At 37.3% G+C, this 16,904-nt stretch overlaps 1 protein-coding gene and 1 long non-coding RNA gene across 2 annotated transcripts; both read left to right on the top strand.

Annotated features, from left to right (window-relative positions):
• The first annotated feature begins 4,035 nt into the window (after window positions 1-4,035).
• LOC105036235 (pentatricopeptide repeat-containing protein At3g16610) lies at window positions 4,036-7,002 on the top strand. Its single transcript, XM_029262159.2, has one exon. It carries the CDS (start codon window positions 4,076-4,078, stop codon window positions 6,797-6,799), a length of 2,724 nt encoding a protein of 907 aa, XP_029117992.1. The 5' UTR covers window positions 4,036-4,075; the 3' UTR covers window positions 6,800-7,002.
• An 850-nt stretch (window positions 7,003-7,852) lies between these two features.
• Window positions 7,853-11,998, top strand: LOC140856986 (uncharacterized). Its single transcript, XR_012140486.1, has 5 exons — window positions 7,853-8,992; window positions 9,080-9,191; window positions 10,651-11,249; window positions 11,360-11,545; window positions 11,682-11,998. It is a non-coding gene; the product is annotated as an uncharacterized lncRNA (long non-coding RNA).
• The last annotated feature ends 4,906 nt before the right edge of the window (window positions 11,999-16,904 follow it).

Below are 16,904 nucleotides of genomic sequence, written 5' to 3'. Positions count from 1 at the left end.
ATAAGTATGCAAGGTATCTTATCACCATATCATAAAGTAATAGTGAAATAAAATTTAAATAATTTATGCTCAATTTTATTTTAAATAACTAAATTAAATATTTTATAAAATAAAATTTTATAATTTTATCTCAAATCTCAATAAATTTTAATCTAAAATAAAAATATCAAAGTCTGCTTCTAATTCACTCTCCCTTATCGAATCATCGAATCAAGCTATTTCTTTAAATCTATAAAAATAGTAAAATATAAAATAATGAGCTAGACAACCCAATAATCAATAATTATCTTGATTAAATAATTCATATGATAGTACGAGTTATAAATATCAAAATATAGTTCATCATTAATCAATGCACAAATGCAATCAAATTCATTTTCAAAATATGAATTCAATAATATCAGTATCTTTCAAATATATATATATAATCATATGTCAGATTTTTGAACTAATCATATTCAAAAATCTAATTCAAAATAAATTTTACTTAAATCATCAGTCTTTCATTATGACCACACTTGTACCCTGTGATTGGACCAGAATACCATACTTATATCTTGTTATCGAGCTAGAATACCATACTTATTCCTATGACAGAGCCAAAATATCGTACTTATATCCTATAGCAGGGCCAGAATACCATACTTATACTTTATGGTGGGATTGAAATACCATACTTATATTCTGTAGTCCAATCAGAAATAGAATCATAAGCTCAAAGTGCTAATGCATAACTCTCAATTAACAGAGTTTAGAATATAGTCAGACTGAGAGTTCAAAACTAATTTGTATCAAAATTTCTTTCACAAAATGATACATATTTCATAATCAAAATATGCATATCAATTTTAGATCAGTAAATAGTTATAGTAATAGTCCAAGAAATATTACTTTAAAATTTGATATCAATTTCCACTAAAAATATATTTTTATGAGATTCATAAATCAATTAATAATTTATTCCACATTTAAAATAATATAATATAAATGAAAGTTCTAGAGAAGGTGAGTCATTACTTACTTTATATGTACTTCAATAGATCCACATAATTTCAAAAATTTTTCTTTCAAACCTATAATCAAAATCATACTTTTATCAAACTTTAATCATAATTATTTTCAAAATAAAAATTTTGAATCTTTACGGGGCTAGCTAGCTATAGGGTAGCATCCAACATCTAGTCGGCCTAATCTAGGACATCCAATCGATCCACTACGAATCAAAGTCAAGATAGGATGTGATGATATAATCGATGATGAGATCTCATGATACTCAGCTTGATCAAGATGGGGACTGACAACTGTCCGATGGTCAAAGATCAGAATCTCTTTATCAAGATCTATCAAAGCTATTAGAGGATCTTTCTAAAATCTAGAAAATCCTAAAAGAGACATAATTCAAAAAGAGATTCTTTTAGAAAGAGAAGTTATAGAGAGAGAAAGTAAGATTTTTTAGAGAGAGAAAGTAGATAAATTTTATTTAACTCATCAGTTTTTTATTATGATCATACTTATACCCTATGATCGGATTAGAATATCATATTTATATCCTATGATGGGGCTAGAATACTGCACTTATACCCTATGACAAGATCGAAATGTAATATTTATATCCTATAATCAAATTAGAAATAGAATCATGAGCTCAGAGTGTCAATACATAAACCACAATTGGTAAGGTTTAGAATATAGTCAGGCTGAGATCCAAAGCCAATTCATATCCAAATATTTTTTATAAAATAATATATATTTTATAATCAAATCAAAATATGTATATACAATTTTAGATAAGTAAACTGTTATAGTAATAGTCTAAAAAATATTACTTTAAAATTTTATATTAATTTTCACTCAAAACATATTTTTATGAGATTCATAAATTAGTTTATAATTTATTTCATATTCAAAATAATATAATATAAATAAAAGATCTAGTGAAGGTGAATCATTACTTACTTGACATGTACTTCAATGGATTCACATAATTTCAAAATTTTTTTTTAAAACCTAAAATCCAAAATCATACTTTTATCAAACTTTAATCTTCACAAGGCTAACTAGCTATGCGACAGTACCCGATATCCAATCGATCTAATCTAGAATATCAAATCGATTCACTACAAATCAAGCATCAAAACAGGATGCTACGATACAATTGATGATAAGATCTCATGATGCTTGGCTCGATCAAGATGGGGGCCCGCAACTACTCGATGGTCAAAGATCAAGATTCTTTATTAGGATCTATCAAAGCTATTAGAGAATCTTTCTAAAATCTAAAAAATTCTAGAAGAGGCATAATCCAAAAAGAGATATTTATAGAGAGAGAGTAAAATTTTTCTAGAGAGAAAGTAAAGAGAGAAAATGGAGAGAGAAAGTCAGACTTTCTAGAGAGAGAAAGTGAAAGCCTGTGAAGAGAGAAGGGAGAGAGGGAAGAGAGAGAATCTCTCTCTTCTTTTTTTCTTTTCTTCTTTTTTCCCTTTTTCTTTTTTTCTCATTTTCTTCTTTTTCTTTTTTCTTTCTTTCTTCTCATGGTTTCTTTGGCAAAACAGGGGACCTTATGGTTCCTCTTTGTTCCTTGGATCGGAGGGTATGGCTGTGGTCAACTACAGTTGGGGTTGTGGCAGTGCAGTCTAGAGAATCTAAATCGATGATCGGCGGTGACCACCGATATTGAAAAATCAACAAAAGAATGATGAAAAAATAAAATAAAATAGGGAAGGTTTTCAAACCAATTTTTTGATGGTTTCTGATGGAATCTGATCGATGGTGGCTCACTAGAGATGGAAAACAAGCTAGAAAAGAAAAATAAACAAGAAATATGAGTCCATACATTGTTTCTGGTGAGGAATTAAGGGCGATACGAAGAGGGTGTGTGGAAGAAGATGGGGATTTTTTCCGGCAACGTTAGTCAGTCGGTAGGACTTTCATAAGGAACTTCATCTTTTTAAATAGATGAGGGAGGAGGAGTTAGACTCCCTATCGGCTCTAAATTCAACTCCGATCAAGAGTCTATCGGAAGAAACATCAATGAAAAGAGTGAAGACTCCATTGGGAGTCTTCTCTCTATTTTCTTTATTTTTTTGTTCTACTTTACGATTCATGCAGGATATTACAACTATATACAACACCCATGGAAAGTGACCCAGAGATTTAGCAACTTATTTTTAGGGGTGCTACTTTACTGTCATATCATGTTTTATGGGTCTGGGTGGTGCAATAGTCCGCTACTTTCACCACTTCCAACTTCTTTAAGCAATTAAAAAGTAGTGACCCATACTAAGGCCGCAATGCTTTTCAATCTACATGGAAGGTGGCCTTAAGATGCACTTCAATTGGTTTACTACAATCCTTAAAAAGAACAAGCTTATTTCTTACTATAACCTGTAAAACTGTAATCCAAATTATAAAATCCTATCCATTACGAATACCACGTTATCAAATACAAACAAATTGCCAACACCAAATCATAAGACATTCACAATTACCAAGCACAAACAAATTGAAAGGGAAAAGTCCCAAACCATACCCATTTGTTGTCTTCTTTTTGTGGAATTCTTTGATTTGGTGACGAGTCTAATTTCATGGAATCATACGGCGCCCCCAGAGATGAAATCAAAATGAAGAGGGCTCCATCAATTAAGATAAGAAATGGCAAAGGATTTCAATAAGGATTAGAGGACTCCAGGCATAAGCCTATGGACTTAGAAAGTTTTTTTCTCCGAAAAACTTCAATTAATCATCGACCACCCAATACGAACTAAGGTTACTTTAATTATTTTATCCTTTTTATTAATGTTGTTAAGCCATAAATAGATGTGGGCTACTTTTACAATGATTTTTAAAGTGTTGGACCTGATTGATATATTTTTATTTTTTGAAATTTAAATATAAATAATTTAAATTTAAAAAATATTTTCATAATTATTTTTAAAATTTAATATAATTATAAATAAAATTAAATATTTGAATATAGATCGAATGATTATCTATCCGTATCGAAAATATGCAATAGGAAGGGGATCATCGGATCCACTTTCGCCCTTGATCCCAAGACAAGGAATTTTAAGTGCCAATGGTAGCGTGCACGCACACAAAACGGCGACATGCATCGCATGTCCTGAGATGTGTGGGATTATGCTGGGAGCATATCTCACAGGCCATACTTTGCGACGGACATGAACCAGGTCCTCGACGCTACTCTCTCTCTCCTCATCTCCATTCCTCAACCATAAACCTTTGCGCGATGGCTTGGATTCTTTTGAAATTTGAAAGCATCGGTGGTCGTATCAGGTCTTACCCCACCAAAAGGATGGCATCGTTGAGGGGATTAGACCATTTACACACACAATCCAGAGCAAACGAGCTCATTCGCCCACCTAACAATCGCACGAAACTTTCTAGTATCAAGCAGCCGACACTAAAAACACTTCGACTCCGGAACTCTGCAGTAAATGTCGACCCCTACTGCAACCTTCTAGAGACTTGCATTCGCTCAAAATCATCAGTACAAGTCAAGGAGATCCATCGCCACATACTTAGCAACAGTGCTCACACTGCAAACCCATCTCTCCTTGAAAAGATTGCCCTTACGTATGTATCTTGCAACGAAATTGAGCAAGCGCGCCTTGTCTTTGATAAAATTCCGCAGCCTAGCGTTTTTCTCTGGAATGTCATGATCAGAGCTTACTCTTGGAATGGTCCATTTGATCGAGCCATCGATCTTTACTACCGTATGGTGGTTTCTGGCGTCCAACCGAACAAATTTACGTTCCCGTTTGTTCTCAAGGCATGTTCGGGTCTGGCAGCACTAGATGAAGGCATTCACATTCATAACCATGCAAGAAGGGTTGGCTTAGATTCTGATCTGTTTGTGTGTACTGCTTTAGTAGATATGTACATGAAATGTGGGTGCTTGGATAATGCACATGAAGTGTTCAACAGAATGCCCAAAAGAGATGTCGTTGCATGGAATGCAATGGTCACTGGCTATGCTCTTCATGGAATGTACAAGGAGACGGTTGATTTTGTCTTAGAAATGCAAAAAATGGGTACAAGCCCGACCTCTTCTACCTTGGTAGCAATTCTTCCTGTGGTTGGACAAGTGCAGTCACTGAAACAGGGGAAAAGCATTCATGGGTTCTGTGTAAGGAGGTGCTTTCATGTGGAAGATGTTCTGGTGGGTACTGCTTTACTGGATATGTATGCAAAATGTGAATACTTGAATTATGCTTGGAGAATTTTTAGGAGCATGACTGTCAGAAATGAGGTGACCTGGAGTGCAATAATTGGAGGGTATGTACTGTGTGATAGGATGATAAAGGCCCTGCAGGTATTCGATCAGATGATGCTTGAGGGATCTACTAATGTGTCACCCACCTCTTTCTCATGTATTCTTCGGGCTTGTGCAAGTTTGGCTGATTTGGATAGGGGAAAAAGGATACACTGTTATGTGGCTAAATTTGGTTATCTTTCAGACATGAATGTTTCAAATTCTCTTCTCTCCATGTATGCTAAGGTTGGAAGTCTGGGTGATGCAATGAGTTTTTTCAATGAAATGGATCCAAAAGATACTGTCTCTTATAGTGCAGTTATATCAGGATGTGTACAAAATGGGAATGCTAAGGAAGCACTTAGTATATTCAGAAAGATGCAACTATCTAGTACAGAGCCAGACGCTGCAACGATGGTAGGAGTTCTTCCAGCTTGTTCCCATTTAGCTGCTCTTCAGCATGGAAAATGTGCTCATGGCTATGTCACAGTTTATGGGCTTGCATCAGAGATTTCAATATGTAATGCTCTGATCGACATGTATGCAAAGTGTGGGAGAGTTGACCTTTCCAGGAAAGTTTTTGATAGGATGTCAAAACAGGACATAGTGTCATGGAATACAATGATTGCAGGCTATGGAATCCATGGGTTGGGTAATGAGGCTATCTTATTATTTTCTACCATGGTAGGTGATGGTTTAATGCCTGATGACATCACATTTATATGCCTTATATCTGCTTGCAGTCATTCAGGATTAGTTACTGAAGGAAAACACTGGTTTCATGCTATGAGTCAGATCTATGGTATCACCCCCAGAACGGAACACTACATCTGTATGATTGATCTTTTGGGTCGTGGTGGATTTTTGGATGAAGCCAATGATTTGATCCAGAAGATGCCAGTTGAACCAGATGTTCGTGTGTGGGGTGCCTTGCTTGGGGCATGCCGAGTTCATGAGAACATTGAATTGGGGGAAACGGTCTCAAAGGTTATACATAAGTTGGGGCCTGAGGGTACTGGTAACTTTGTTCTATTGTCTAATATGTACAGCGCTGCTAGGAGATTTGATGAAGCTGCACAAGTTAGAAACCTGCAGAGGGACAAGGGTTTTAAAAAAAGCCCAGGATGCAGTTGGATTGAGATTAGAGGGACTGTCCATGCTTTTATTGGTGGGGATCAATCACATCCACAGTCATCAAGTGTATACCAAAAGTTGGAGGATTTGTTGGTGCAGATCAAGAAATTGGGTTACCAAGCCGACACAAGTTTCGTGTTGCAAGATATAGAACAAGAGGAGAAGGAGCATGCTCTTCTATACCATAGTGAGAAGCTAGCAATAGCATTTGCAGTTCTCAATCTGAGGTCTAATGAACCCATTTTTGTTACTAAAAATTTGCGTGTTTGTGGAGATTGCCACACTGCCATAAAGTATATCACCTTGGTCACAAAAAGAGCTATCACTGTACGGGATGCTAATAGGTTTCATCATTTCAAGGATGGATTGTGCAACTGTGGAGACTTTTGGTGAGTTTGAGTCAAGGAACCAGATTTGGTGTAGGAAAACAAATCTAGCAGATGAACTCTAATTGGCCACTTAGTAGTCACCTGACTTTCTGTACAATAGCACAAGAAGAAAGGTTATTTATACTGTAAAAAGCACAGAGTTACCATAAACTGTTGCTGTTTCTTTCTTTCACAAGCTATACCAGCTTTTCTTCATTTTACACAGTACATATTTTCCTACTAATTTGGGATGAAATGTATATTGATTTGCAGTTTCACTTTTTATGAGCTGAAAATTCTAGAATGTTTAGCTTTCTTCTGGTTGTTGATTATCTTTTTAGAGGAAGATGATCAACAGGTGACAATAAACTGATAAATCTTCATGAGCTAGACATGTTTTGGATCACTGTTCTATTCAAGGTTTTATGTCTTAGTGGGACGGGGGGCATCCTAGTTGTTCGGTCCTGTTTCTTTGAGAAACCGGGATTGGGACGGGCTCGTAAGTCTGCAAATGGGTCGGGTTGACCTGTGACCCAATCCGATCCGACCTGTATAGACTCGATCCGAACTGTTTTAAAGGATCCGTGGATCTGAGTCGGTTCTAAAATTGGATCCGTTCCTTTTCCTAGGTCGGATCTAGATTTACTGAATTTTGACCCGACCCGACCCATCCCGTGGAGACTTCTGGGTTGATTTGGGTCTTGAGATAAATGACCCGATCCAATCTGACCCAAACCCAATACGAGATCCGAACGCTCACCTGAACGGCTGAAATTATAATTTGAGATGAGATTTTTCATCCTACTTCAACATTGTCTTGTTTAATTGCTAGGACTGGTGGGAAATAGTAACAGTTTAGCATTGTCCATGTATTTCAATTATAGATTTTCAACATGATTTAAAGAATAGAGTTTTTAATTGCAGTAAATTTTGAAATTAAAAGTTGAATACAACAAGCTTTTCAACCACTTGTTTTCTATAAATGAAGGAAGAGCTAATTCATTAACAAAAAAAAGTTGGTTAAGTCTGGTAGTTGTGCAAATAAGGTTGCTTATAGATATTCTATTTATTGATCTCGTTATTTATAATCCATATCCAAACCAATCCAGATCCGGATCCGAACCAAACCCATGTTTCATGGATCAGGGCTAGGTTATACATAGATCCGATCCGACCGAATGATTCGTTGGGTCAAGAAATTTGATCATGGACCCAACCCGACCCAACCCAACCCAATTTTCTACTAAAATGGACTTGGGTCCCATATTCAGATCCGATCAAGGAATCGGATCGGATTGGGGTTACTCATGATCCGATCTGACTCGACCCATTTGCACCCCTATGGGCTTGAGACTCTGAAACCCATCAGTACAGGGAGAGAAGAAGAAAGAGGAAAAAAGGAAAGGAAAGATGAAGAAAAGAAAAAATGAAACAAAGAAGAAAAAAATGAAAAAATGAAAGGAAGAAAGAAGAAAAAGAAAGAAAAGGGAAAGGAAAAAAAGGAAGGTAAAGAAAAAGAAAGAAAAGAAGGAAGAAAAAAAGAAAAGAAAGAAAGAAATGAAACAAAAAAGAGGAGAAAGATGGAGGATATCCACTGCGATGCATAACCGAGACTACTGTCGAGATGGATGGGATGGCGGGACGTTCCATTCCATGGAGAAATCAGAACACCTTTGTCCTACGGGATTTAAAACCTTTGTTCTATTTATTATAGTCAATAGTTTTTTTGAATCCATCTAGAGATCTAGATGTGTTGATGTAAAAGCTAAATGATTTACTCTAAATTTGTTTGATGCATGTAATTTGCTGTCTAGTGTTGGAATGGATAATAGTTTATGACAGGTAATTGTGTCCGTTCATTTGCAACATGCATTGTCACCTTGACAATGTGTGCTAAAATTTAGGTAATTCTAACTAATGCAATTTGAATCAAAATAAGAAATCCTTTATCAGGCATGTCCTATCATATATTTGCATTCCTCAACATTTCTTAATGTTCCTCAGTGTGATTACTCTGTTGAGCAAGAACTACATGAATTGTTTTCCAGGTAATATGTACCATTTCTGCAGTCTCTAACATAGCTTCCAAAGCTTACACTGCAAGGATTTGGATCAAGCAGAACAAGCAGGAAGTTGGGAGATGGTCGCACTGGGTGGTGGGTAAAATGTTAGGCCACTGTCATGCATTCTTCTAGTGTTGTGGATCCAACATGCAATGGTATGAAATGTAAAGCAACCAACAAACATGAAATATGGAATTTCATCTTTCTAGCCTGGAAAATTAATGGCAGAAACTTGAATGTAGGAACTCTGAAAGGAGGAAAGTTGATAAAGTTCTACAACAGGGCATCCTGGTGGATGTCACCTTGAATCTGTTAAGTCGATTCAGAAGACTGCTTCTCTCCAAGAACAAAAAGGTGAAATACTCTTCATAGATTCAGTAATTAATTTCTGAGCTTTTATTTGCTTGCTACTTGTTTAACCTATTCAAATTCTCCCATTTTTATGATGAAAGTAACCAGTATTTGGTTGGCTATGCTAGAAGTTGCCACTTTGCCACCTGGAGGGAATGAGCTAAAATGAAACCAAAGAAGTAATTGCCTTATAAGAAGAAATAACACCAATTTTTCTTTCATCTTCCTTGTTGTTTATGTTCTTTCTTGAGCTCTTACTTATATTACAGTAATTCTATGAATCATAGGAACACAATACACTATCCTTAGACATGTTCCAAATCAGTATACTTCTTTCTTTTGTATGTGTTTGCTACTACCATATATCCTGAGGGTTGCAGAATTTCACATACAAGCTTTACTTAGTATTTTGATATACTTGAAGATTCAGAGTATCAAGTTTTTTTTCTAAGTTTTGTCATCAACTATCATTGTAAATTGTCATATAAAAATAGAAGAGGCATAGGAACAATGCATTCTTCATAGTTTTTTTTTTCTTATTTGTATTTTCTCTATGTTTCTCTCTCTACTGATTATTTCAATATGACTTCTCTGAGTAGTGCAACCCCGCTTCGAATTCTAGTCTCACTTTCCCCCTAAATCTTATGTTGTCTTTCTCTATCTTTTACCTTCATATCAAAAAAGGTCATCATGTTCCTAGTGTTTTACTTGTCAGAACTCTGGTTTTCAAAACGTACTGCCAGACGAGGAATGTTGGTGGTCTGTTGAATTAAATAAAGTTATTTTCATATTATTGTTCTGAGTCTTTCTTGTGCAATTTGTCCTCTAGGAGCTTCTTTCATCTTCTATAGCAGCTCTATATTTGCATGTGTAAGAAGTTTATCTCATGTGGTGGCACGTGAGCTCCTTCTTGAGAAAAATGATCTCTACTGATGGTTCATATGGCCAAGCCTGGGTTTTGAAGTTCCATGGTGACATATTCAAAAACTTCTTCCTTATTTTTTGATTGCTTATAAAGCAATCAAATCATATAATGGATCAATGGTGTTTGATCAAGGATGAATTCCATTTTTTTTTTCAATATGATGATAGTCTGTGACAATTGGTACAATTGGGAAGATGATCAGGTATTACTCCATCTAGGATGATGAAGAATTGAAAATTGATAAAATGCACAACTGGAATTCTCAAGTCATAATAATTCATTTCTCACGTCATATGACAATGTTCAACTAATTTGGATGATGCAGTTAATCTTGTTGACATGCTCTTTCTTGTCTAGATGGCTTTAGTATTAAGGAGAACCAAAAAAATATGGTTTATTACTTATTTATTATTAGAAATGCAACAGTCTGATTAAATGGGATTAGATTTGTTAATCGCAATTGTGGTCATGATGCGCTGCTTATTTGTTTAGGAGGTATCAAATACCATCTTAATAAAGTTTATGTCAATGAATCAGGGACAAAGGAATGGGATTCAAAGTAAGGAGGCATATATGAATTTAATTTCAGTGAAATTGCTAAAGTGGTCATGATCAATGTTTTGAAATGGAGGTACCTCACAGGCTTTTCAGAGGTCAAGAAGGCCCAAAAATCAATAAAACTTCCACAAAGCAAAGTCTACCCAAATAAGCTTGTTGCCACAGGAACGGTTGTGCGGGGATTGGGAACAGAAGGATCCCCCTGTGGTTTCTAAAACTTCTTTTAGTTTACATTAATTTTTCATAGGACCAACCCCAACAGAACCACTTGCTTGTTGTTGCTTTCCTGATATATTTCCTGTATATCCAGATCACCCTGCAAAAACCACTTGTGTTGCTAGAAGCTCTTATATATCCTTATCTAAATTTTTGTCCTCATTATACATATTCACTCCCTCCTTGACCCAATATCAACATCACATAAGATTCAGGGCCTACAGGATCACACAATGATTTTGACGTCAGAGCAGAGCAGAACTCACACCCACAGGAACAGTTTGGGATTTCCGCCACGGCCCTCCTCCACAATGCCTCCGGGCAACACCCTTCTTGACAACCCGCCTTCTTTCTCTTTTCAGGTCTCTCTTATAGCCAACTCTTAATCAACTAATTAATCCTTCTCTCTTGTAGCCTATGTGGCTTAGCTCGACAGTTTTGTTACCTGCATCCAAATACTATACACTTGCAGGTGGAAGATGAAGAGTCAGCGTAGTCAGTAAAGCTCTGTAGAAGTCTGCAAACATATCGGCGGTTATGCAGCAAGAGACTATGGCTTACCTGTTCAAGTATGTGATGGATATGCTGAAGTAGAAGCTGCTTCTTGTAGGATGGTTACTCAGGAACTGGTCTGGAGCAACTTAGCTACCATGATAAGGTATAAGAGTTAAAGTGGTTTGTAGCAAGTTCACTATTATGTTGATGTATAAGAGTTATAATAGTTTATCTTCGTGTGATTTCACTAATTTTTAGATATATTAGTGATTTTTTCCTTTCGGTGCTTTTGCAAATAGGAAGACATCGAAGCAGGTTGTGTGAGTGGACTGTTCTAAAGGAGAAATATTGGAGGTATGATGAGCAATGAGGGATAGTAGTAATTACCTTTTCTGTTAATGTTTCACTTACGGCACTTGAAGCAATTGTGCTAGTTCTTTATGGGCTTATAGTGTGAGGAAGAGTTAAGAGAGATTATATACAATATTTTACTAGTTCTGTCCTAAGATTCCACTTAGATTCAGATGCATTTATAGAAATTTCTGGAAGGTTGCATATACATGAAAAGGCAAACTCCATGCCTTAATACTTTGTGGCCATAAATGTATGGAGCAAGTTTGAAAAATTATAGATAAGCCCATCTAAACATCCATATTGACCGTACCAAATTAGTTTCTTCTTCAATTTCTAACTACGTTCATTTCAAGTCGAATCATCCTAATTGGACGTACATTACCTCGTGCTGGCTATTAAGAGGGATATAAATCATCATCATAATCATCTACCCTTTTCCAACCATTTGGAGTTGCCTTTGTGAAATACCCAGGTGCATGGCCCAAATATCCCGGATCCGAGCCCAGGTTGCAGCACACGGATATGTGGGGTGCTGTGAAATTCTTTGTGCACTGTAGATGTGGATGGTGCAAAACCGCGCATTCCGCTTATGGTGATTGGTTCACACATGGGATCAAAAATTTTTTTTTTTTTCGTGTACAGCGCTCCGGCTCCGCGTGTGAGCCAATCACCGTGGGTAATGTGTGTGTTCTGCTCGCGGTGCACAAAGAATTTCTTGTGGAGTGATTTGGAGGACACGTGGGCGCGCCAAGAATTTCTTGTGGAGTGATTTGGAGCTGCTACCCCTTGGTTTAGGAAGAACAAAGAAGAAGCTAGCAAGGAAGGCATGCTTTGTAGAAAAAAAGAGCAGCACCTTGTTCTTCTCTTCCGACACAACCAAACCCTAGCCTCTATCGCTCTTTTGTCCTCTCCCATTCCTCTCTCTCTCTCTCTCTCTTGCTCCTTATTTTGCTGTTTCCACCCACACCAAGACCATTCACCACCTTCCTTCTCCCTCGTGTCCCTCTCTTGTTCTCCCTTATCCCACGTTTGTCCCAACACCCCCTGTCTCCCATCTCCTCTTTCTCAACCACTGCCCCGTCTCTCCCTCATGCTCTCTCTCCTCCCATGTGTCTTTACCTCTCTTGAGCACCGCTCACCTCCTCATTGATCCAGTCATGTCTTCCTTCTGCTGCCACCTCCCTGTGCTTCTATCTTCCATTTTGGAACCCCCACTGCCGCCTCTCACACCCTCTTCCTCCTCCTCCTCATCATCTCTCTCTTCATCTCCCTTATTTCCTTTTTGCTCTGTGTAAGTGCGTGAGTGGGAAAATCTCTTCTCCTTTTTCCTGTTTATCTTTTTTCTTCTCCTAATACTCAAATCCATTCTGTCTAGAAGGCCCATTATACCGCTTTCCCTTCTGCACTGTGATAGGTAATAGGGCAAAGGAGTGCCCTATTTCCCACCATGATAATAGTTAATTAAGAGTTGAAAATTCAAGAATCTTGAAAAAAAAAAAGAAATTATTTTAAAATATTGATGTAGTTCTGATATGATGTATATGTAATTTTGAATTATTAGATCCCATGAAATCCAACAAGATGACCAAACTGCTTGCTTGATTGTAGGCATCTGTGAGATAAATAACATATATACTTTGCAGTAATTGTTTAAAATCAATTATGCAAATTGATATATGATTTTCAAAATAAATGGTATCTGAATTTTATGATTATGTGGAATTAGATTTGTTGGGGGAGATTTTATTTAGATCGATGATATGAAAAAGCTCAAGGTCCAAAATATGCAAACTAGGCATGCTGGCCTACTAAGCCCTCACCGATCCCTAGTCGGCGGTAACCATTATCACTCTATCACCAACTGATCCTCGGCAGTCATCTTATTGTCTTTTTACATCTTGAGCAGATGAAGGCTCGCCGACTGTCGCTCGATAACTCTCACTCATGTCCTCCTATATCTCTTTAGCGGCGGACTCCTGTAAGCTAAGCTGATGAATTGACAACATGCTCGAATGACTAACTCAATCCGATCGGGAGATGGTCGTCAACCGATCACATCCGGCCGACCAGTCTCCTCTTATCGAGTGGGCCCTCAGTTCCTGACTTCTTCATCTGACAGTAGTATAGGGCATTCAACTTGTGATCGTAACCGATCAGTTCTTGGCTTATTGGCACCAGTTGGCACGTCAATTCAAAATTCAACACTAGCCAGATGACAACTATCGCAAAACTGATAAAGCAACTACAACTACTATATCCTAAGAATCTCAAGTGATAGTTTTGCCACTATGCGTGAATTGTGCCCCAGTTGGACGGAATCATGCCAACCAACTTGCCAACTAAAGCAACGACCTCCATCCATAAAAAGAGGCTCAAAGAGGACCCTAAAAAAGGTAGGCCATTACTCTATCTCTCACGCTCCTCTATCTGTTTAATGAGAATTCTGACTTGAGCGTCAGAGGATCTCTGTCGGAGCCTGTTAGAAAATCGAGTAGGATGCACGTATAGATTTTAAAAATTTTTCAATCGCAGTGAAAAAATAATCAGATTAAACCCTTTAACCCCACATACATTAGATTCCTTCTAATCCTACCCAAGTCCAGAAGTAAAGACATGCATATAATCTGAAAAATAAAATAAGGATGAGATCAAATCTCAATATATTTGCACGGGTAGAAATTCACTGCTACTGATGATTTCAGATTCGAAGGTCCTTAAGCCGCACAGTTATCCGGCCTCTACAGGTATCCACCGGGATCAACCTTGAATCCTTCTTCTCTTGTTAGATCCTTCTTCTCCAAGAAAGATCTATGTCTTTTTGAACCTTGATCAGCGAATGATCTGGACTGCAACTTCAACTTTTGACCTACAGCCTCTTTCTCCTCGTTTCTTGCTGTAGAAGAGGACCCTTCTTCTTCTTTACGTGTGAAATATAGAGCACCCAACCCTTGGGCATGGGAAACAGAAGAGGGAGAGAGGGTTTGGCATGGAGAAGGAGAGAGGAGAGTTTTTGTTTCATAAAATTTTATTTTTTTCAGATCCTAAGAGACTGCCTCTTTAAATAGATCCTTTCTTGATCCAAATCAGAAACCAATTAACTTAAAAAGGTACGTCCTTATCTCATAAGGATGTCTACCTTTTTAATTTGATTTTTTTTCATTAAAATCAAACATAATTGGTAGGACATCAACCTCTTTTGACAAGCATATAAGACGCCCCAGTCAGATAAGACAATCTGAGTGGGTGCCCCTTGCAATAGAGGGCAGGTAGATGGGGTGCCAACACTTGGCGCCCCCTTAGGGTTTTCATGCACAAGAAAGGGGGCATAGCCCCTCTCTCTCTCCTTCCATGCCATTGCAAGAGAGAGGGTGGGCCCCTCTCTCTTCCTCACATCAATCCAAGAGATGGAACCCAAAGAAATTTCCAAAAAGAGATGCATGGCGCCATCTCTTCTTTCTCTTAATTTCATACACAATATCAGGAAATAAATGAGAAGATAATGAGGAGATAATTTAGCCAACTCATTGACTTAATCTAATCCTCTTGGGCTCACAATTAGGCGTCTAGCTAAATCTTAATGAATTTAGATTAGGTTCAATGCAATGGACTTGATCCAATCGAAGTCTTGAGAAGAATTAGGTTTAATCATGTGCTAGCATGATTTTCTTAAACCCAATAGGATTTCAATAAATTCTAACCCAATTAGAACTTCATAAGCCTAATTGACAAATTCAAGATTAAATCTCTTAATATATGGTCCCATAAGTTTCATTCTATCCGGTAGTGAGATATATTATGATCTTCATTACAATATCATTGAAACTCTTTTCAATAGATTGGAACAATTCTATCTCTATCCTTCGAGGATCATCAATTATCAAGACGACGCCCGATGAGTCTCATAATCCACCAATGACACCTAGCAGTATGTAGTAATAACCCAGTAGAATAAAAGTATGAATCTCTAGGTGCAGTTATCGTATAATTTAGTCATTCTATCGTGAGTTCTGACTTGACAGAGATCATGGAAAACTCGTCAGACCCCATCGTCAGTCATATGCAAGATTAGCTCGATTCGAGTTCATTTGTGAATTTTGTGAAAACTCTTCTTCAGTATTCACACTTACTTTGATCAAAGACTTTCTGAACTCAGTCTTGCAAATTGCATTGGACTTCTCCTTTTCTACCAAGGTCGATAGATTCTATCTAGATACATCCTACTCCAAACAGCGAACCTGAATCTATTGAAGCCAATATACACAGCAAGGATCCGAATGGCTAGGGACCAAGGGAACGTGTAGTCAAACTCAGTAGCCTCGCTGCGAATAGCCAATGACACCGCAGATCAAAGGACCACTCACACTACTGCAGCATCGAGAAGACCACTGACAAGTGAGTAGACATCCATATGATTTCTTGTATTGGTTACGCTCAGTGTAAGCTATTCTCTAACAACCACCTTTACCTTCATCCTAGTGTCCCTACACTGTAGACTCTAGACTCATCTACCCACAAAGGAGGTGAACGATGCACCGATCTTGAATGGATTGATCACTATCCTCTGTGATGATTTTTTGATCAGAGGCATTTAGAAATTAATCACTAATTAATGTATGTCTCAAATTCTCAATACTTTGAGAATATACAAAAATCACCTTTATTAATTTCTAGGACAAATCATGGATACATAAACATGATTGAAATGAAAAAACCCTTTATTGATAATAAAAATATTACAAGTATAAGATTAAGTCCTGCAATTACAAAATATGTCAGCCAACAATTGACTTCTAGCACACAAATCTAACAAACTCCCACTTGACCTAAAACCAATTGGCCATATATCTAAGATCCATCTTCTAAAGTGAGCTTTGATCTTCTGCTGGCTGAGAGGCTTGATCAATGGGTCCGCCATATTTTGCATAGAGTCGACTCTCTACACCTCAATAATTTTTTTCTCAAGGTATTCGCATATGATGTGAAACTGTCGCTCTATATACTTGAACTTTTGATGAGATCTGGGCTCCTTAGCAAGAGCTATGGTACTGTTGTCATCGCAGTGCAGTGCAATAACATCTAATGACATCACATCCAACTCCGCAACAAAATTTTTGAACCAAAAAGCTTCCTTAGCAGCTTCAGGGGCAGTGATGTACTCGACTTTTATG

Source organism: Elaeis guineensis, chromosome 4 (genome assembly GCF_000442705.2).
Source record: "Elaeis guineensis isolate ETL-2024a chromosome 4, EG11, whole genome shotgun sequence".
In the NCBI taxonomy this organism is placed as follows: domain Eukaryota; kingdom Viridiplantae; phylum Streptophyta; class Magnoliopsida; order Arecales; family Arecaceae; genus Elaeis; species Elaeis guineensis.
This window is presented reverse-complemented; position numbering and strand designations above follow the sequence as displayed.